We start from the raw sequence: 22,254 nt of genomic DNA, 5'->3' as shown, positions 1-22,254 counted from the left end.
AGATATTAAATTGTCATAAATGTTTATACATATTGATACATTGTTTAATCCATTATATAAGAAAATAACTATCAAATAGAAATATAAAACATAAAAATGTATGAGGTGGGGTAGGTAAAATTATTTAAATTGTAATTGGTATTGGTAGGGTTGTCAGTTGTGCGACCACCACCACCACCCCAGCACGGCGGCACCCTCACACGCGTGGCTCGGTCTTTATAAATTCGTACCATCATTTTGAACCTTTCCATCGGCCCACTCAACCCTCTGAATTCTGAAACACACACTTCCATCTCTGTCTATGTGTTTTTTCTTTCTCCTTCAATCTCACTGCCCTAATTTCCTACTTGTAAATTGTAATCTGTTCTTTGCTTTTTGATTACATCTGATTTTCGTTCATTGAGAAGGAAGAAGATATGGATTCTTATGATTTTGTTGACATTGTTAAAGCGGAGAAGGCCAATGCGCTTGCGAGATACAAACGGTTTACAAATATGGCGAAGTTTTTTCAGTTAATTGAAGTTTTCTTCGCGGTTGCTTTGATTTCGTGGTCGTCTACTCGTCTTCCTACAGTTCTAAAAGTCTCCGGCGAGTATCTGTTGGCATTTTCGTCTTACTTGATGAATCAACACGTTGTTTTTCTACTCGGAAATGTAATTGTCGTTCTTTGTTATGTTCTTTCTCGTCATACGGAAGCCGGAAACGAATCCGGTGGTTCTGGAATTGACAACGACGACGGTAAATACAACCAGTTAAATCATCTGAAAACAACCGTAGACACTCCAAATCTTAAACCGGCGCCGTCGCCCTTGATTGAATCACCGATCACAAAGAAAGCGGTAGAGGCGGAAAGTCGTGATCGGAAGATTCAAAATGAGAAAGCAATCGTCAAAACGGAGTCAGAAGTGACAACTGTAATGGTAATCAAGCAGGCGGCGAAGCAGATAGAGAGATTTCAGAGAACTCAATCGGATAAGTTGAAGATCCAGAATTCTATGAAGCCTCGTCGTGAATTACGGCGGTCAGTGACTAGCATTGCCGCTACCTCCGCCGCCGATGAGTCGGCGGTGACATCATTTGAAGCGGTGGACAGACTGAGCAACGAAGAATTCCGGATTGCCGTTGAGGCATTCATTTCAAAACAACAGAGCTTTCTCAAGCAACAGAGCATGGTTGATGATGGCAGATCATGAATTCAAAATGGACATGGTAATGAAAGTTTTAGCAGTAATTACTACTCCACCATGGTTGAACATGGTTCTTGAATATTATTTCAATGTAAAACTCCACGATTCTAATACAAGTGTATCAAATTTTAGCAGTAACTACAACATCCTTCCTTTAATACTGCCATGATTCAAGAAGAACACCATGTTAATTATCTGATTTTATATGGTTTTAGGTTTCAAATCATTAAAATATTATTTTTATTTTTATGTTTTCATAACTTTTGGGAAAGAATGGTCTTGTAAACGTAAACTCATTTCGTTGTCGAACCAAAAAAACCAAAAAGTGTAATTGTGGATGAATGATAGCTTATTATTACTGAATTTGGTAGCCAAGATTTTAGATTCACATTGAGGCTTGAGCTTGAGAGAAGAAGGCTATGATGGTAATTTGGATTCAAATTCTTTATTGTTTTCCTCAATTGTGGGGTTTGAAGCTTGAGAACTATCATGCGTTATTAAATTTTCATTACGAATTCTTTTTCATGAACAATTGATATATACAAATTTGCCCTTTTTCACTTTATTTCCGTTGTTAATTATTTTCTATATACAAATTCGCATGGTTCATTCCTTGATTCACATTTTCGATGTTAGAGATGAAAGAAGTTTGGAGTTGTGGGACAAAAAAACCCACGGACCCGATGGAGTTGGTTTCAAATTTATAAGCATTTTTCGCATTTATTGGACTTCATGAATTCATGTGTCTCTTCAATGATTTTGAATCTAAAGATGGTTAAGTAGGTTTCATATTCATAAGGTAAAGGAAGAGCATCCACAATGATCTTTGTATATGAGTTATATGAGTTATTACTGAATTAAGGTGTTTAAGTTCTTAACTAAATTTATATATTTTTATTAATAAAAACAAAGTTTTTTTTTATTACCCTCATATCCATAAATAATTTGGAATGATATTAGAAAAAAAAAGGAAATGATTTATTAATTTATTATTTGATTGGTAAATTAACTAGAAATTGATTAGAATTAATTAGAATCTATTGGGAATTGATTTTGGATTAACTAAAATTAATTAGAGATACAAAGGTTCAATTGCAATTATTCAATAGTTGAGCAATGAAGAGATTCCAAAACCTTCATGCGATGGACTTATTTTGAGGCTCCTCCAAAAGGGTTCTGAAAGCCTCCTTTAGTCAATAGAGATATTTTATTAAATTTGAATATTTTAATATTCAAATTATGGTTTATCCTGATATCCTAGTATTTATAAATAGGACCGTATACCTAAGGATTTTCGACCAAGTATCCCTTGTGAAGTTATAGCCGAAGATTCTCTTTTACTTCTCTAAATCGTTATAGGGTTTCTATGGTTTGGGTTCGAGCCATTAGATGCAACCATAATTTTAGTGTTAGCTTTTTGAAGAGCGACTGAGGATTCAACAGTGATACATACGATTGTAATACTAAAGCTGACCTTATACCTAAGGATTTTTGGCCAATTATCCCTTGGGAAGCTATAGCCAAAAATTCTCTTTCCTCCTCTCTCCACTAAGTCGTTCCAGGTTTTTTAGGGTTTGGGTGTGAGCTATTAGAGCCAACCATAATTTTGGTGCTAGCTTTTTGAAGAGTAACTGAGGACTCAAGAGTGATACATACGATCGTAATACTAAAGGTATGTAATTCTATCTATGAATTTAGATTATTGTTAGGGTTTGTGATAGTTTCAATAGTATGTTGCTATAATTAGAAAAATCATAGATCTTTAGGTTGAATATGCCTACAATTAGATTTTATGATATTTCTGTCATGCAATTAAGGTTAATGTAACCTAGAAAACCTATTACTGGTATCAGAGCCTAGGGTTCTTTCTATTATGTGCATAATTGAAATTAGAATCAATAACAAAATTTTGAAAAATCCTTATGTTCCTCAACGCCCCAACACCCCCCCCCCCCCCCCCCCCCGCGCCCTTCTGTTTGGCACGACGTGCCCTCTATTCTATTAGCTCCAAGATTTTGTTCCCTTTTTTGGTTTTAGGATAATTACTTGATAATTAGTAGTTATTTTAAATGGTTAAATTTGAACTTTTAATTATGTAATGGGACAAATCCTAATTTGAAAATGGAGGGAGCGAAATATAGGGATGAGCAGCGGAAGCGGGTACCTGCTTTCAGAACCGGAACCGCCTCGGAACTGCCGGTTCCGGAACCGAAACTGCTTTAGGCGGTTTCGGTTCCGGTTCCTAAAGTTTAGGAACTGCCATAAGCGGTTCCGGTTCCGGTTCCAATTCTCATTTTTACGAAACCGATACCCGCTGGATACCCACAGGTTCCGGTTCCAATGGCGGGTACCCGGAACCGGCGGTTAACCGGAACCGGTACCGACGGGTGCCCGCATTTTTCTAAAAAAAATTAAATTTTTAAATTTTGGTTTGCTTTTAAAAAATACAAGGTTATACTGATTACGTTACTTAGACCAAATTCGTTTTAGGGTTTTAGATTTTCGTTCTTAAAAAAACACCTTCTTCTTCTCGTCACTCTCCTCTCTCCCCTCTCAATCTCCTCTCTCCCCTCTTAAACCAGTCATCGTCCAGGACTTGAAACTCACTCGTCTCCTTCGTCTCTCTGTCTCTCACATTACCAGTTTGCCCCAAATAGGAAAATACCACATCGATTAAAGAAGGGTAGAAGACGACGGTGGACCACGTCGATTGATTCGCTGGAGTAGACCATCGTGAGTACCACGTCGCTCCGATCATCCCTACTTAGGTTCTCCCTCGTCTCTCACATCGCTTGATTCCATCATTCAATCTTTATGATCTTAGTGGCCCGCTCAGGCCATCTCTCTGACTCCCAATAATTTCCACCAAATCAGGTAATTTCTAGCAGAATCGTTATTTTGCCCTTTTCATTGTGAATATCGCTAAATATGGTTGATGTTACATAGTTGCCAAGAGGCGTATTGCTCTTCTTTAATTGCCAATTTCATCAAGTTACTTGTGCTTAAGGTTATATTCGCAAACCAGGTATTGACCCTAAATCTTTCTTGCTCAAGTTTCTTCTTTACTCAATTTAATTCAATATTTTTTTGGGTTCAGAGCATAGCCAATGCTCCATGGGTTGCTTGAATTTATTTAGGGGTTCAGGTCCTGATATTAGCTTATGTTTTACCTTGACTTAAATCTATAATTGGCTATCTGCTAGGGCTATGCGACATTGATTTGTGTGTGTGTGTGTGTTTAATCAAATGTGCTTCAGATTTGGTTCATCTGTTTGTTGGCATAACAAATCAGACCACTGAACTCTTTATTAATGTCATCCGCTTTTATTTACACTGATGTTGGTTGTGGTTTGTTTCATTTTGTTCCTTGTTAGCTAGCATAACGAATTTGGTGAGGAGACGAATTTGATGTAACTTGCACTTCTAGGAGCTGGTAAACAACCTCAGGTACATATATTTTAGTTCTAATGCATCATTTCTATCTTCATAATTTCTATATTCCCACATAAAAAAAATAAAAGCTTTGAGAAGGTTGAACCTGTTACTGCTTTCTGTTAAAATGAAAGATAATCACTTGTGAAACTTGTCTGAATCTCTTGCATTTCTATATCTGTTACATAAAAAAACAAACAAAAAATGAAAGATAATCACTTGTGTTGTCATGGTTGCTGCCGCAAGCATTCAGGTTCTGGAATACTACTATGCTTTAATATTCTCTATGATTCATAATTTCTTTTTTGCATATTAATGGTTCTTCTTTTATTGATGCAGCTCAAGGAGATGGAAGAAGTTACAATCTCTGAACAACCAACTGGGAAGAAAAAAGTGTTCCCTAATTTTTTATTCTTAATGAGGATTATTTATTTTGTAACCCTATTGTTTGTAATTTGTCAAGGCTATGTTGTTTTTGTTGTGTTGTTTTTTCCTTTTGCTGTTTTATGTTTATTGTTTGTAATTTTTTATTTTTTGTCATCTATACTTGTTAAATTTCTCTTGATGGGAAATATTTTCTACGATGTTTTTTATTGTGTGAAGTATTTATAAATGTTAATATCCATGTCATTTACTCTGAAATTTATAAATAAAAAAATTTATATTTAAGAAGTCGGGTACTCGGAACCGGTTCCGGCGGTTCCGGGAGTGGTTCCAATTTTTTAGGAACCGGTGTAGGTGGTTCCGGTTCCAATTCCAAAAACTTAAGAACCGCCGGTTCCGGGAGCAGTTCCGGTTCCAGCAAAAATAGGCGGGTACCCGGTTATGCTCATCCCTAGCGAAATATAGAATTAATATTATGTAATTAATAGATTAATTAAGATAATTATAATTCATAAAATATTATTAATCTTAATTATTTGAGTATTAATTATTTAAAAGTTAAATCAATTAATTAAATTCAAAGCGTTGTGTTATTAAAATGTTTAAAACACACACACACACACACACACACACACACACACATATATATATATATATATATATATATATATATATATATATATATATATATATGGTGAGGTTCAATAGAGAATCATAATTAAACAAGGAACCAATTGTGACCATCGGAAATCATAACGATCAACGGCCAAGAAAACAGATGCACACTTTTACATTGGACGCACACACACCGGATTATACCGAAAAATCCACCCTTTACAAAAAAACCCACCATTTTTTTCGTTTAAAATTTTTTTAGGCCATGTTTTTTATCATAAAAGAAACCGAATATACCATTGTTCACGATTTTTCGTCATTTTTCCATAGATATCCATTATGATATATAAAAAACGAACTTTTTTTTTTCGAAAAAAAACCCACTTCATTTTCTTTAATGAAAAAAGTCAAGGTCTATTTTTTATAGAATATATCAAAATTCATATTTTTTGTACTTTTTAAACATAGTTTCATATTCATATTAAAAAATAATAATAATAAAATAAATAAAATAAAAACGATATTTCAGTTCAGATTCACATTGTGAACTTGTTCAGATTCATATTGTAAACCTGTTCAGATTCACATTGTGAACCTCCTCAGATTCACAGTGTGTATAATCCGGTACATGTGCGTCCATTATAAAAATTTACAACCCTTCCTTTTGCCGTTGATCGCTTTATATTCCGACGCTTTGGATTGGTTCCTTGGTTCCTTGAATAATAATGGTTCTCTATTGAACTTTTCCATATATATATATATATATATATATATATATATATATATATATATATATATATATATATATATATATAAAAGAGTTATCATACTATACGTATAAGATTAATAATATATCAATCAATCCATGAGTAAGCTTCGATCATGAAGTCATGTTACGAGAGAGGTATAAGAAAACGACCTAAAAAATGACCATTGAATGGGTGACATTTTCATCCACCGTTTTTTTGTATGGTAGATTATCGTTATCCGAAAGAGATTTGATAAAATATTAATCACGTTAAAATTATAACTTATAAGTACTAGAACGTACATTAAAATCACACTCTAGTGACTTAGGGAAAAAACGTGAAGTAGTATGCTAATCCATAATAATACACATTTGTAACGTCCGTAGATCATGGCTAGTCAATTTAGAGACGATAAACATCAAAAATGAATTTTTGATGGAAGATTATCTAGAATGATTAATCTTAACTAAGTTGTAGTATATGTTACAAGGATTCCGTACATATAAAGAACGCCGAAATCCGAGTTATAACGAAGAAGTTATGACCTGTCGAAGTTTCGCGACAAAACCGGCACGACACAACGCGACGTAAATAGTGAATTTACATTAAAGCGATATTTGGCCTTAGCGATCTAAATGAAAGTCATAGGATACAATAAACTGAGAGTGTGCGTAAAGAACGCCCAAATCTGACTTCGTATGAGGAAGTTATGATTTTCCGAAGTTTCGACTTAGCAGTATGCAACCGAATACCCGAGTTGAGATCGAGCGGTTTTTAGCCGAAACAATCTAAACAATAATCGAAGATCTCGTTATTAGTAGTGCAGCGATAAAAAGACAGATGAAAACGGTGGTCAGATGAAGAAGTTATGAATTTATAACGGAGTTTTCCTGTCCCGGCCTACCAAAATAATATAATAAAAATAAATTCAAAATTAGCCGACGAAGTCTGAACGAAAGTTGTAGAGCATAGTCTGACCTACGCGTGGATATAAAGAACGTCGAAAACAGAGTTCGTATGAGGAAGATATGAATTTTTGAAGTTTATTAAATAATTAAAATATTAAAGTTAAATATAAAATCTTATATTATCCGAAGGTGGGGGGGAGTCACCGGACTTATCCAGGTTACGCCCAGCGTAGCTGAGCATTACGCCCAGCGTAATGCATTGATTCAGCCCCTATAAAAGGGATGCGAGGGCAGCCGAGTTCTTTGCTCCTTTCCTCTTCTCTCTCTCCCGTTTTACCTCTTTTTCGTGTAAGAAATATCCCGAAGCCCTGAAGATCCCGAGAAGTGCAATTCCCGAGCCGAAGCTCTGCCCGCGAGAAGCCAATTTTTGTGAAGATCTTCTAGATCTACCGAAGAATACAACTTCTACATTCTACAAACCGTAGTGCTGTCCGATCATCTTCTGATCAAGTGAGTGTATAGTTACTTTCTTCTAACACATAAATATAAAGTATTAGCTATGAAATACGTGTTATGTGTTATATATTATTTGTCTATTTGAGATGGACTTGGAATTGATGTTTTTATACGGGTGTTAAATGATTTAAACTGTATATGTATTTTATTTTACAAATATGTTGGGTAGAACATGGGTAGATGAAATAGTGGCGACTATGAGACGTAGTGCCCATTGAGTAAGCCTTGGTGACGATGTGACTTCATGCCTATTGAGTAAGCCTTGGTGATGATGTGACTTCGTGCATATTGAGTAAGCTTTGGTGACGATGCGACTTCGTGCCTATTGAGTAAGCTTTGGCGTCGATGCGACTTCGTGCCTATTTGATAAACCTTGGTGACGATGTGACTTCGTTCCTGTTGAGTAAACCTTGGTGACTATGGAGTTAGCGCCTGATAGCTATGGATTTAATATCTGATAGATAAACTTTGGTAGCAACGGACTTGGTGCCAATTCCTTAGGTAAATCCTTAGGAATGAATGAATGAAGGATAATTGGTTCTTAGGGTAAACCCTTAAGAAATAAAGGTGATATGGGGATGGGTATTTGGGTTGATTGTTTGATGATTGAATAATAAATGTATTATTGTGGGTTGAAAACCCTATATGCTCACCAGGCTCCCAAGCCTGACCTACTCAGTTTTCTTTGCATTACAGGTAATGGCACAAGAGTATAAGTTAGTAGACTTGACGATAGATTTTGGATTATAGATAAGTAGTTATAAATAACTGTTGTAAGGTCTATTTTATACTGTTTATGCTTTTGGTCTTTATCAAAACATGACATCCCGAGGTTTTATTATTTAATAAAAATATATTCTCTCTGAGAAATGTTTTGATAAATGGTTATCACGTTTTGTTTTTGGGACAAATTTCACAACTGTTTTCCTTAAAAAATAACTCTGATTTTAAAACAAAGCATAAACAAACCGGTCTTTTCTGGCCGTGAAATTGGGGATGTCACAACATTGTTTCTTTATAAGTAGTTAGTAGAGCATGTATGGTTAACCGACATGCTAATTTGGGACTACAAAGTTGAAATGATGGTACAAAATCGAGTTTATGGTTGTTAATGGAGCGTGTGTGGTTAACCGAAACGTCAATGTGAGATCATAAATAAAATTGAGGGTGTCAAGCGGGTTTGCATGGTTATTCACATCTTGTGTGAGATTATCGGCATCCTAACCATAAAAGTGGACCTTAATCCAGATAAAACATGTCATTAATAAGATTTAATGGATCTCAAAATATCTAGGATTTTGATTGAGATTCAAATTGGTAAAAGTATTACCTACCTAAAATAGATACGTAATTTCATTATGATATCCCTCTTAAAGATCGGATTGAAAATATAGATCCTAGCGTTTGTAACGTCCACAGGTTTGGGCTAGTAAATTTAGATACAATAAGAGTCAAAAATGAATTTTTGAAAGAAGATTATTTAGAATAAATAATATTAACTAAGTTATAGTATATGTCACAAGGGTTTCGTTCACATAAAGAATGCTGAAATCCGAGTTTTAACGAAGAAGTTATGACCTGTTGAAATTTTCCAGTAAAACTGACACGGCTCCACGTAACGTAAAAAGTGAATTTTTGATAAATTAAATTTTTAGCCTTAGTGATCTAAACGAAATTCATAGTATATGTTAAACCGAGAGCGTACATAATAAACCGAGAGCGTACAAAAAAAGAACGTCCAAATCTGACTTCGTATGAGGAAGTTATGATTTTTCTAAGATTTAGCAAAGCAGTGCACAACCTGGAAATTGAATTTTAGATTGATCGATTTTTAGCCAACACAATCTAAATAAGAATTGATGATCTCATTAATAGGAGTTCAATGATAAAAAAACAGTCGAAAACAGAGTCCGTATGTAGAAGTTATGAATTTTACACGGTCGTTAAACAATGTAATTTTCTCATACTGTTAAATTTAAAATCGATCGAGAATTAGCCGATAGATTCAAGGGAGAGTTGTAGATCTTGTCAATACCTACGTGTGGATATAAAGAACGTCAAAAACGGAGCTCGTATACGAAAGTTATGGATTTTAGAAGATAATTAGTTTTTGTAGTAATCTGTGGGTGACACGTAGCCCAATCCTAACCCTTGCTTCCTCCCCATGCCTTGCCACCAGACGGTGACTCGTTGCATGGGAACGCCCAACGTTCAGACCGAACCCAACCTATAAATAGATGTGCAAATCACCCATTTTCTTCACTCATTTTCAATTCTCTTCACCCAATTACTCCCAAACCCTCAAGGTTTTTCCCTAGCATCTTCTAAGTGTTAGAAGCGTGCACCAGAGCACCGGACAGCTCCGAGAAGAAGAGCTTTCGGCTTGGAAGTTCTGTCCCTGCAGAGCCGGTTCCTAGCCAAACCTCCTAGTAAGTGAGTTATGCTTACCCTACTTTAAGTATAGCTTATGTTTAAGTTCAATATCGTTATTATGAACTTATGAACTATATATATATATATATATATATATATATATATATATATATATATACATACATACATACATACATACATACATACATACATACATACATACATACACACACACACACATATATATATATATATATTATAATATAATATACAAAGTGTTACTATAATATATTTTAACTACTTGCGGTACGGGGAATCTGGTTTGAAGGGCCGCATAGGGTTGTTCGATTTCAGAAGTTCTATAATGCCAAAATGGCCCCGCCCTCCGGTGTTTCATATCTGGCCTCTGTCTATACATAGTGGTTGAAAAGTATTGTTTAACACTATCGCTCGTAAATAGTCACAATAAATATTAGACTAAAATATAGCAGTAATGATGCTAGGTTTCGTCGAAGGAAAATAGAATTGTTAGAAGGAAAGCGCTGTCCGAGTTTAGAATCATCACTTTAACAAGTGAGTGCATATTTACTTTCATCTTACACATAGATATGAAGTATTTAATATAAATTACGTGCTATGTGTGCTTATTATCTGTGTTCTTGATATCTATGTTGCACGAACAAAATATACATGTTTTATTTGATTTAAACTATATGTGTATTTTATACTTATAAAAATATTGGGTAAATGTGGGTAGATGAATGATGAGAGATGAAAGATGATATAGATGAACATTGGAAGCTATGGACTTAGTGTCTAATAGATAAACCCTTGCAACTATGGACTTAGTGCCAAATAGATAAACCCCGACAGCTATGGACTTAGTGCCTTACAAATGAACATCGGCAGCTATGTACTTAGTGCCTTACAAATGAGCGTTGGCAGCTATGGATTTTGTGCCTTATAAATGGATATTGGCAGCTATGGACTTAGTGCCTAATAAATAACATCAATAACTATGGACTTAGTGCCTGTCAAATAAACCTTGGCAGTGATGGACTTCATGCCTATTACTTAGGACAATCTTTAAGAATGAATGAGTGAATGATACATGATTCTCAGGGTAGATCCTTAAGAAATAAAGAAGGTAATGGGGATGGGTAATTGGGTTAATTGTTTGCTGATGAAACATAATAACTTTATTATTGTGGGTCCCTATGTACTCACCGGCATTCCCAACCTAACCCACTCAGTTTATTTGTATCATAGGTGTCGATACGAAGTTACATTACACCGAGAGTTTAAAGAAGATGTAGATCACTAGTATAAATGAATGTAAGGTCTGTTTATGCTTGTGTTTATGTTTTGACGATGACATCCCAAAGTTTTAATATAAAAAAAATACATTTCTTCGGAAATGCTTTGATAATATGCTTATCATGTTTTTTTGAGAACAAATTCTGCAATATTATTCTTTAAAAATGAATACTTTGATTTTCAAATAAGCAAAAATAAATTTTTTAATATTACCATGAATTTGGGGATGTCACAGTTGCTATCAGAGCATTAGTTTAAGTGAACTATGTATAAGGATTTATTTCTAGACTTAAACTTAGAATGCTAAACGATGATCGTGAGGAGTGTGTCTAATATATTTTAGGTAGTACACCTGAATAGACACATATACTAGCTTATTTAAGGAAGATGCCTAAATTGCTTTTATGTGGTAAATGATTTGTGATCTTCATGATGCTATCGTTTGACCGGATCTATGGTTTGTTTCCGACCAGATCTAGAAACTTTATGTGTTCAGATTTCTAAACGTTTAATTACGGTATTAGAACTGACATGTAACTTTTTGAAAAGATAAGGAGATTTATACGTCTGATTCCCCTATCAAAATTAGCATCACTGCACATCGAACATCTGATTTGGTGTATAGATCCACATGGTGGGAACTCGAAGCGGATTCGGAAACAGCAATGGAAATGGTAATGCTAATGAGTGGCCTGTGATTGAGCGTACGCTAGAGGTAGCAGCTGCACCCGAGCCAATCACGATGGCAAGAGTCCAAGCAATGATTTGCACTATGATGGTCGAACAAAGGGAGGAGATGAGGCAAATGTTGCTTAATATGGATGAACCTACTGTACCCATCGTACAACCTAAACTATCAGATGAAGGAAACTATAGTCAGAATGTCAGTCAAGCTGAGCCACAAGTGGATAGAAGAAACCACCCTAATAGAGGAAATGATGTACGTGGGTGCAAGTACAAGGATTTCATGGCATCCAAACTACCGAGTCTTTCTAGAAGCCCAACGCCTGTGGAAATTATGGACTGGATCTTCGAGATGGAAACTGTGTTTGAAAGTTGCAACAGCAGCGATAAGCAAAAGACCGTATTTGCAGTCAGACAACTAAAGACCGGAGTTTTGAGTTGGTGGAAGTTGTTGGCAGATACAATACCATGGGGAGAAGCCATGCGAATGTCTTGGGAAACATTCATGGAGCAGTTAAAAATGCAATATTGCTCAGAGATAGATCTGATAGACCTAAAAAACGAGTTTTAGAACCTAAAGAAAGGGAAAATGGGTGCTGATGAGTATTCCACCGCATTCAACAAGAGGATGAAGCTATTCCCCTACTTGGTTCCTATTGAAATTTCCAAGATAGATAGATTTGCTAACGGACTTTGGCCCAACGGTCAAAATGGCAACTACTTTGAAGACAGCCATTAGAGCAGCTAAGAATGTTGAGACCCAAATAAGAGAAAAGGGCCTGGAGAGAGATGAGGTTGGCGAGATAAGGAAGTTTGACGGATCTTCAAGGTCCAACAAGAAGAGCAAATTCTTGAAGTCTGGGGGAGGAAGAGGAGGAGGTGAAGCAAGATGGCGTGATAAGTGCAAGAAGAAACACTTTGGAAAATGTGGCTAGGAGGTGACATGTTTCAAGTGTGGAAAGTCTGGTCATTACGCCAATGAGTGTACATTCAACAAAAGGGTGTGTTACGAATGTAATGAAGAAGAGAACTTCAACCAAGAATGCCAAAGAAGGAATGAGCTACAAAGCCAAACATACCGCCGAATCCAAAGGTAAGAGCATTCCATATGATCCTTAATGAAGTAGGTGAGGACACAAAGGATTAGGAGTAAGGATCAATAAAATAGCCATATAGATGGTATCATATGGTGTAGTCTATTATAAGAGGCATAATATAGGGTGAACTTGAATACCTATGTAATTGTTTCGAAAAATTATATAAACCTTAGTTATGTTATCCGATGTGTTAAATAACTACATGAAATTCTTTTATGGTGACTTGGAAAACTACGAGACAATACTTGGGATGAGTATGAGTAGGTGTGAATGGTATTAGAGGCCTATACTATCGGAAGCACATGACTCACACTTGGATCACGGAAAGTCACAAGGTTACCAAGAAGCTAGCAATTGATTCCATTTTGTTCAAGTATGTCGTTACCATCGTTTTGTTAATGACTAAGAAGATGATTGTTATTTCGAACCTAGTGTTCATATCAAATCAAGTCCGACTAAGAGGAGTATGTTACGTGGTTCATAGAACTAAGATCGATGTAACATCCGACTTAAGCCAAAAAATTGAAGTAAAAGATAATCGAAGTGATCAATAGAAGTATCGCGATCACCGTTAAAGTAAACAAGCTTGTATCTAGAAGTGTTGCATGCTAGAATGTGATTATACCACACTAGAACATGAAGAAAGGTATATTGCATTCTGGAATTTGACTCTAAAAGACCTAAGTCTAAGCATTGCATCATACGTCGTGAGGTTATTAGAACATGGCCCATCGATCTGTAATGATAATCGAAGTAAATAACTTCTCTTAAGTTAAGTCTTTTTAAGAAGAAGTTGGAGTCACCAATAAGTTACGATTGAAAGTCCAATATAGGGTAAAAGGGGTGCAAGATTGAGCACCGCAAGCAGTCAAGAAGTCTAAGAGTTGGATACCCATTCAAAGGAACATAAAAGTTACGATTATTACCTAGGATGAAAATATAATGTATGGAGTCATAATACAAGCCATGTTTCGTAGATGATTCCGAGACATAATCATCCTAAGAGGGAGATAATTGTAATGCCCGCAGGTTCGGGCTAGTCAATTTAGAGACAATAAGTATCAAAAATGACTTTTTGATATAATATTATTTAGAATAAATAATATTAACTAAGTTATAGTATATTTCACAAGGATTCTGTACATATAAACAACGCTAAAATCCGAGTTATAACGAAAAAGTTATGACCTGTCGAAAATTTACGGCAAAACTGGCACGACTCCGTGTAACGTAAAAAGTGAATTTTTGATAAATTACTTTTTAGCCTTAGCGATCTAAGCAAAAGTCGTAGTATATGTTAACCGGGGAGCATACATAAAAAGAACGTCTGAATCTGACTTCGTGTGAGGAAATTATGATTTTTCTAAGATTTAGCATAGTAGTGCACAACACGAAAATCGAATTTAAGATTGATCGATTTTTAGCCAACATAACCTAAATGAGAATTGAATATCTCATTAATAGGAGTTCAACGATAAAAAGACAGTCAAAAATGGAGTCCGTATGTAGAAGTTATGAATTTTACACGGTCGTTAAACAGTGTAATCTTCTCATACTGTTAAATTTAAAATCAGTCGAGAATTAGCCAATGGAGTCAAAGGAAGAGTTGTAGATATAGTTAAATTTAAAATCATTTAGTTATGGTTAAATTTAAAATGATTTAGATTAATTATGGGTCGAAAAAAAAAACACATTATATAAAATATCTATAATGAGGTTCTAATGTTAATCGACTTTTAATCAAATCAAGTGTCTTAGTTACAGTTTGACATCGCTAATTTGAAGGATGTAGTAATAGGTTAATTCCTTGTGACAAGTTTAATTTATAATGAGCTAAGTAAGATTTATTCATATACTTGTAGGTGTATTGAGAGCTCGACATCCATCTTAACCACTTCAGTGATTTTAGTATTTGTTTACTATTTCAGGTGAGTTCTCATGAACTTACTTATTATATGGAATATGTGAAGTTAAATGTGAATGTTACGCCACTGAAGGTCCTAGTGTGGGTAGGTGGTCAGGATGAGAATCTAGTGGTACCATCTAGAGTATGTATGCATGTGTATGTTATACCACTGAAGGTCCCAGTATGGGTAGGTGGTGTAATATTCAGACCATTGAAGGTCCCAGTGTAGGTAGGTGATCAGGATGGGAATCTAGTGATACCATCTAGAGTATGTATGATATCATTTGTATGTGTTTAGTTATATGTGATAGAAAGTAAGTAATATGTGATTTATTACTTAATGTTTATATGTGTTGTGTGTATTGCATATGATTTGTATAATGGGTTAGTGTTGTGATTACTCACTAATCCTTAGGATTACAGTTGCTATTTTATATTTTTAGTTGTAGGTACTTCAGGTTCGAAGGACAAGGAGCTGGTATCATTGGGATATCTAGACATTCTCAAAGGGGCATGCCATTTAGCTACATGTTCTTTACTGTGTTATGGTTTTCAAAACACGACATAGCTTCCATAATTTCATTATGTTTGTATTAATATGACGTGAAAAGACAACTTAATATTTTACTAATGATTATGAATAAAACCTTTTGGTAAACATATACTCTGATCTCAAAAAAAAGTTTAGATTTTTGGAATGTTACAAGTTGGTATTAGAGCAATGGTTTGAGAGAATTAAACATACTCTTAGTGTGTTTAGACTCAAACCGCTACGATTTTTTTTTTTGAAAATAATTGTTTTATAAGGAAAACAAAGTAAAAGGGACCAGTTTTAAAAATATAAGTGAAAAAAATGCCATACACCTCTACGGAGAGAATGCAGATTGTCCAATCATCCGATCTCCACGGTTAGTCAGTTTGTCTAAGTGATATGATATGTGATGATTTATGTGATGAAACTGGCTTCTATCATTTATGTGATGATTATGTTTAATAAATATGTTCTTATATGTTATGATCGGATTAGTTCCTCCTAGGCAGCTTGTAGTTTGCCTGCCATGATTATGCATGTTAGTAGATAGACTGAGAACCCTTTCTGGGCTTGTATACTTGAATAACCTATTAGATTAGTTGCTTGACTGCTGATTTTCTTGAAATATATATATCGATATTAAATAACTGTTAAACAAATGCGTTAGGATTGCATGCCCCTAGAATTAAATAGTCTCAGACTACTTGGTTTAGACCTATTGCACAGCTCTTGTTTGAGTCCAACCGTTGTAGGGTGGATCTTTTAGTTGAAGGGAGGCTTAATTCTAGATGCATGTAATTAGTATTCGTTAGATAGTTAATTGATATTGATAGAAGTTTCTTCCTAGTAGGATAGCAAGGTGAGGTGGAATATATGGATAGAAAAATCCCGGAAGGAAATTTTAGGAAGATTAGTGGTGTGTGCTCGCCTAAGCATGTGTATATATGATTAAAACGCTAAGTATTGGTAGTGAGTAGTGAATTGGGAACCTTGGGAAAATTCTTGGGATGAGTACAGATAGGTGTGGAAGGTAGTATGGGCCTATACTACTGAAAGCACAAGATCTGTATAAAAAGATTTGAAGGGGTTACTGAGGAACTGGTAGGAGATAAATAGTATGGTATGGTGTTACATGTTGTTTATAGCATGTTCATGTCTCCATCGAGCTTATGGTTATGATGATGTAGATGAGTATGATCCTGGTTCAGACCTAAGTGGACATAATATCGTGGGTCCGAGTATTGTAGGCATACATAAGTCATCTAAGTATGAGGTTGTGTAAACCTAGTTCAAGGTCATATCTGCTTGAGTCGTGAATCTTTAGGAGAAAGTGATCATGATGTTCGACAAAAGGACACTAGTTTTTGTTATGGACAATCGGCTAAGAAGTTGTATTGTCATTTGCAACGGCCAAGTTATACTTTTCTAGTCTCTTGAGTTTGAGGAAGAATAGACCAGACACTTATTAGTAGTTGGATAGAACCAAGGGTTGTTAGATATTGGATTGTTCTTTCGGTTCAGTGGTCGTAGTGGAGACCAGATCACGGGTCGAATCTTTGACCCATTTTTGAGAAAAACGGGCGATTCTGATTCAAATCGAGTTTATGATTTAGGGTCCCAGACTGAGGACCGACAGAGGAAGACGGAGATGGTGCATGGTTATGTGATATTGACAATTGATGAGAATAAAATGTTTAGATCGATAAGATTCTTAAACAAATAAATCAAGAACACAATGTAAACAAGAACACCAAATGAATCAATGCTTATGTCGAATGATTAATAAGTCACGACCTCAGAAGAACTCTATGAAGAATTGCTACTGTACAGGTGTTCTAGGGTTACAATACGATCAAAGAGAAAACTATAAAAATTGTACATACTAAGATGCATGCAAGCACTATATAAAGTAAACCCTGATAAATGTAATACGACTAGACAGGAACATAACCGAGAATACAATAGACCTAGACAAAATCCCAATGACGTAACACTTCATAACTCAACAATGTCCTCCTTTGCATCAATTGAGGCGAAAGATTACTGCTGGAGAACCTGAGTAGTCTTCTTTACTGTTTTGAACAACTTCGACATAATAGCTAGAATAGTAAGACGAAAGTTGATATACCACAGAATCATGTCATTGAAGATCTTCTTTGCAGCATCATCATTGGATTTACATCTGTTGACTATATCCAAAATATGTTCAAGAGCAACAGTGGAAAACAGATGCTTGTTAGACAAAGCGAACAAGCACTTTAATGGAGGAGTCAAACCTCCAGCATCTTTAGTAAACATAACCGTCAAATGTTTGGTGTCAATATTTCCCATACTCACCTTGTTCACATCACTAACCTTGCCAATGGGTCTGACAGTGGGCTTCTTCCTCAAAGCCGAAGCAATCGCCTGATCAAGCTTCGCTACTTCATGTAAATATGAAACCAACATTCTCTTTATGTGATCAAGAATGGGTTCGTACTTCTGCTCATTTGACAACAAAATGTTAGTCAACAGAATCCAGTCGTGAGAGTTGAGATTCGAAAAATCAACAAGAGAAAATTCATGAACTAAATCATCTGAACCATGAGTAACCCGGAACTTCACATTGATAAATTTTCCCGCAGCAACTGGCTTCAAGACCTTGACCGTGGTAATCTTATTTGCATTCCAGGTTAAATACTAAGGCTGCGAGAAAGCAAGGTAGTAATCGTTTAGTTCTCTATCAACCTTCGGGTCCGATGAGGGAACATAAGCAATTTGCTCAAAACAATGAAAAACGAATGCCATTCGGGTGATCGACATATCAAATTGCATGTCTTTAGAATTAACCAAGTCAAAGGAAATGACTGGTTCAATCAAATGAGTACTTGGGGATTCACTCGCTTCCTTCAGCAGGTTTTCCAATGTCCATAGTGGAAAAATAGTTTTACTTCGTTCCAAAATGTCATGGGCCTCTTTAGCTTTTCTTTCCCTCTCTTCGGTTTCATGGGTTTGCTTTAATGACCCTTCTTGATTCACATCTTCTTCTTCTCCACTTTCACCAACAATTCTTTTTCTTTATCAAGAACAGTTGAACCCGAAGCGTCATTATCCTTCGGTTCTGTGGTGACACTTGGTTTAACAGGACGAGGCGGAGGATTTTCGGTTGTTGGAGTTTGGCTTTTGGGGTTTTGTTTTGGTGGAGCTTGACTTCATTCTCCCCCTTGTTTTGGAGGGACGTCCGCCCCCGAAACACCCTCGATTATGCTCAGAAGTGCAAGAGTTGGACGCAGTTTTTCAGCCAAACGCCTCCTGATGGTGATTGTGAGAACGGTATCATAGGAATCTAGGAGATCAACTAGAAGAGCATAAACATCAGCAACACAAGATTCCACAGCTGCTCGTTCAGTTTTAAGATCATCAATCTCCTTCTGAGCTTGGGTGAGCTTGATAGACTTAGTTTTGAGCAAAGTGGCTTGTCGAGCGAGCTCATCCGTCACTTGATTTTCCATAGCTAGATCAGCCTGGAGTTTGTCTAGACGAGAGTTGATTGACTTATTGGGCGCCAAGTGATCAGATTGGATGTCAGAGCGAATAGTTTCACGCTTTACTAGTTCGACTTGGAAAGAAGAAATAAGCTTGTCGATAGAAGAATTCACTGAGTTTACATGTTGTTGCAACTCAGCTTGTAGAGACTGTAAAAATTCTTTAGCATTGGCCATTAGTTTTTCGACATTTCCGGTCGTTGTCTTAGTGGATTCATCAACGGGTTTGGTTGCATTCTCGATTGAAATTTCATGCTGCTGAACCAAAGTGGCTACTAAAGCTTTAATAGCAGCATCAAAATATACCGAAGTTGAGGATTGCGACGAAGAGGCAAGCAAAGTATCAAGCTTCTCACTTAACTCCTTGAGATGCCTCTTGGTGACAGGGGCATCATCATTGTCATCACTTTGAACAATGTAGGGACTGTAGTGAAAGGTAACAAAATCCATATTAGTGCCACCGAGAATAGTATCTGATTCTTCTGAGTTGATTAGTGACAAAGTTTATGAGGTAATAGGGGTTTAAACACCTATAGTTTGTGCCCCCGCATCAGATGCGTTGACAGGAGATGTAGGTACAACAGAAGTAGTGGTGGTGGTTGCTTCGGTGAATGATATTGCCATATTTATACCTATTTTTAGGCAATATTTAAGTATATTTTTATTAATAAGTTGGTAATTTGTTTAGAATAATGGTACTTATGAGCTTAAATGTTATTTGCAGATGAATAAGTTGGTAATTTGTTTAGCTAGATGAAGCTTCTAATTTATGAATAGCTTAATTTTTATGGATTTATTTAGTTGGTAAAATTGCTTGTGTTTGATTTGCATTACCTAGCATGCTTGTGTTTGTTTCTCTAATTGCTTGATTGCATGTTCTGTGTAGCTTAGTGACCATTAACTGCATGAACTTGTTTACCTAATGATTTAGTGAACATTGAATTGTTAGAGCTAGGATTGACCAATCTTAGTTAGTAATTAGAGTAAATAAACATAGCTGTGCTAGAGAACGTGTATTGTGACTATAATTGCATTTATATAACAAATCTTACATAGCATATTTACATTCATAATTAGTTCTGTGTTTAATTGTGTGTGAACATACATAGTTTGACATGAATTAGTTAATTATTGGTAAAGTTAGAACTAAATTACTAATATAATTAAAACCAACTAGATAATCCATAATAATTAGCTAGCCATAAGGAAGAAGTGGATTCAAACTAGACAAGAGTGTGTTTTTACTTATTGAATTTGAGTTAAGTTTGTCTGGTCTTGTAAAATCAGATAAAACCCCTTTTAAACTTGTTAATAATTAGGTTAATTTAATAGTAAGTAGATTAATTAGTAACACCGTTCCCTGTGATCGACACCCGACTTACCCAAGCTATACTGTAATCCGACTAGGTACACTGCCTATAAGTGCATAGTTAGTTTAAGTTTGTTAGGTTATAAATATTAAAATTAGTGGGTACTTTTGTGCACATCAAGTTTTTGGCGCCGTTGCCGGGGAACGGCTTGGTTTATTAGTTTATTTAGTTGCATTAGATTAATCGACCCTTTTTGTGGAATAAAATATGCAAAAAGTTAATTAGTTATTTATTTTTTATTTTTGTTAGCTTAGTTGGTTAGCATATAACAAAAATTTTGTTACTGTCACAGAATTCACGATGTGAGTTTTATAAACTCATGACGTGAAAGCTGCAATTTTCAGTTTTTAGTATTTTCTTATTTTAGTTCAGTTTTACGTTTTTAGTTTTGCGAGTTGCAGGAGTTCTTGACCAGAGGCTCAAACACACCCTTGGTGCCACCACTTGAAGATCCCAAGTCTCCAATTCACAAGAAAAAGACGCCCTTACAAGAATTAAAGTCAGCTTTTTCAAGGAAGTCGGGAAAGAAGACAGGAGAATCAAGTTCATCCTCGAGGCACAAGAGCAATTTTGAGCACTTGGATCAACTACCCATCCAAACCAAATCCGAATACGATACCGAGCCTGAATTTGAAGAACATACGAGCAAACCCGAGAACGAGCCAAGGAACGAGATGGCAGCAATTGAAGAGATGTCCATGGGAGCTTACAGGAAGCGGATCCGAGAAGATGTGGGTCCCGGTTTAGTCTAACCCGCAATACCTGCCACTGCCACAATTTAGTTGAAGGGGCACATCTTGACTGCACTGAAGGATATCCCATTTTTTGGGAAAGATCATGAGGATGCTTTTAAGCATCTAGATGAAGTCAACGACATTGTGGATTACTTCAATGTCCAAAATGTCAACAGAAACACCGTCTTGCTTAGGATGCTTACCATCACTTTCAAAGGAGCTGCTAAGGAGTGGTTAAATTCACTTCCACCGGGTACAATTACCACTTGGGCTCAAATGCGTGAGCAATTCCTGGACCAGTTTTGCCCGCCATCCAAGATAGCCAAACTCAAGAAGGTAATAGCCAAATTTGAGCAATAGCCGGGGGAATCATTATACGAAGCATGGGAGCGGTACAAGGGCTTGCTCAGAAATTGCCCTCAGCATGATCTAAATGTGCAACAAGAGATGTCAATCTTCTATGATGGGGTCAACGTTATGACGAGACAACTCTTTGACTCTCAAGGACCTTTGACAAAGAAAAATCCAAGGGAGGTCAAGGAGCTGATTGAAGAATTTGCAAAGCACTCTCGCGAATACCATAACCCTAGGCAAGATGGAATCAAAAGCGGTGGAGGGGCCCAAACTAAAGAAATAACAGCTGTAATGGCTATGCTGAATAATTTGGATCGAAGGATATCACAAATGGACCAGTCAATACATGCCATAAGAGTGGGTTGCGAGAGATGTAGTGGTCCACACTTGACCAAGGACTGCAATTTAGATGAGTTTGGGAACAGAAAAGCTCAAGTGTGCTACTCGAGTGGGGATAAGTTTGATGAGGACTGGAGGAAACCGAACAAGGAGTGGCTGCCATATGAAGAGTATAAGAAGCAAAAAGAAGAAAAATATAGGCAGACAGGTCAAGGCTTCTATCAAAAGGAGCA

General features: G+C 36.1%; 1 protein-coding gene, 1 long non-coding RNA gene and 1 other non-coding gene across 5 annotated transcripts; 2 read left to right on the top strand and 1 right to left on the bottom strand.

The window, feature by feature from the left end:
• The first annotated feature begins 416 nt into the window (after positions 1-416).
• LOC145052329 (uncharacterized) lies at positions 417-1,193 on the top strand. The gene has a single exon (XM_079000138.1). It carries the CDS (start codon positions 417-419, stop codon positions 1,191-1,193), a length of 777 nt encoding a protein of 258 aa, XP_078856264.1.
• A 2,500-nt stretch (positions 1,194-3,693) lies between these two features.
• On the top strand, positions 3,694-5,211 carry LOC145067738 (uncharacterized). Of its 3 annotated transcripts, XR_013688878.1 has the most exons (4): positions 3,694-4,061; positions 4,134-4,212; positions 4,562-4,634; positions 4,959-5,211. It is a non-coding gene; the product is annotated as an uncharacterized LOC145067738 (long non-coding RNA). The 3 variants fall into 3 exon arrangements; XR_013688877.1 differs by lacking the exon at positions 4,134-4,212; XR_013688876.1 differs by having other exon boundaries at positions 4,134-4,634.
• Positions 5,212-21,652: 16,441 nt separating this feature from the next.
• Positions 21,653-21,759, bottom strand: LOC145080631 (small nucleolar RNA R71). The gene has a single exon (XR_013695226.1). It is a non-coding gene; the product is annotated as a small nucleolar RNA R71 (small nucleolar RNA).
• Between the last annotated feature and the right edge of the window lie 495 nt (positions 21,760-22,254).

Source organism: Lactuca serriola, chromosome 1 (assembly GCF_051521515.1).
Source record: "Lactuca serriola cultivar US96UC23 chromosome 1, Lser_US96UC23_V15, whole genome shotgun sequence".
In the NCBI taxonomy this organism is placed as follows: Eukaryota; Viridiplantae; Streptophyta; class Magnoliopsida; order Asterales; family Asteraceae; genus Lactuca; species Lactuca serriola.
Note: the sequence above shows the minus strand (reverse complement) of the source record. Positions and strands in the feature narration are given on the sequence as shown.

Coding starts and splice junctions, on each gene's coding strand:
- LOC145052329 (XM_079000138.1), top strand. CDS start 417: ATGGATTCTTATGATTTTGTTGACATTGTTAAAGCGGAGAAGGCCAAT.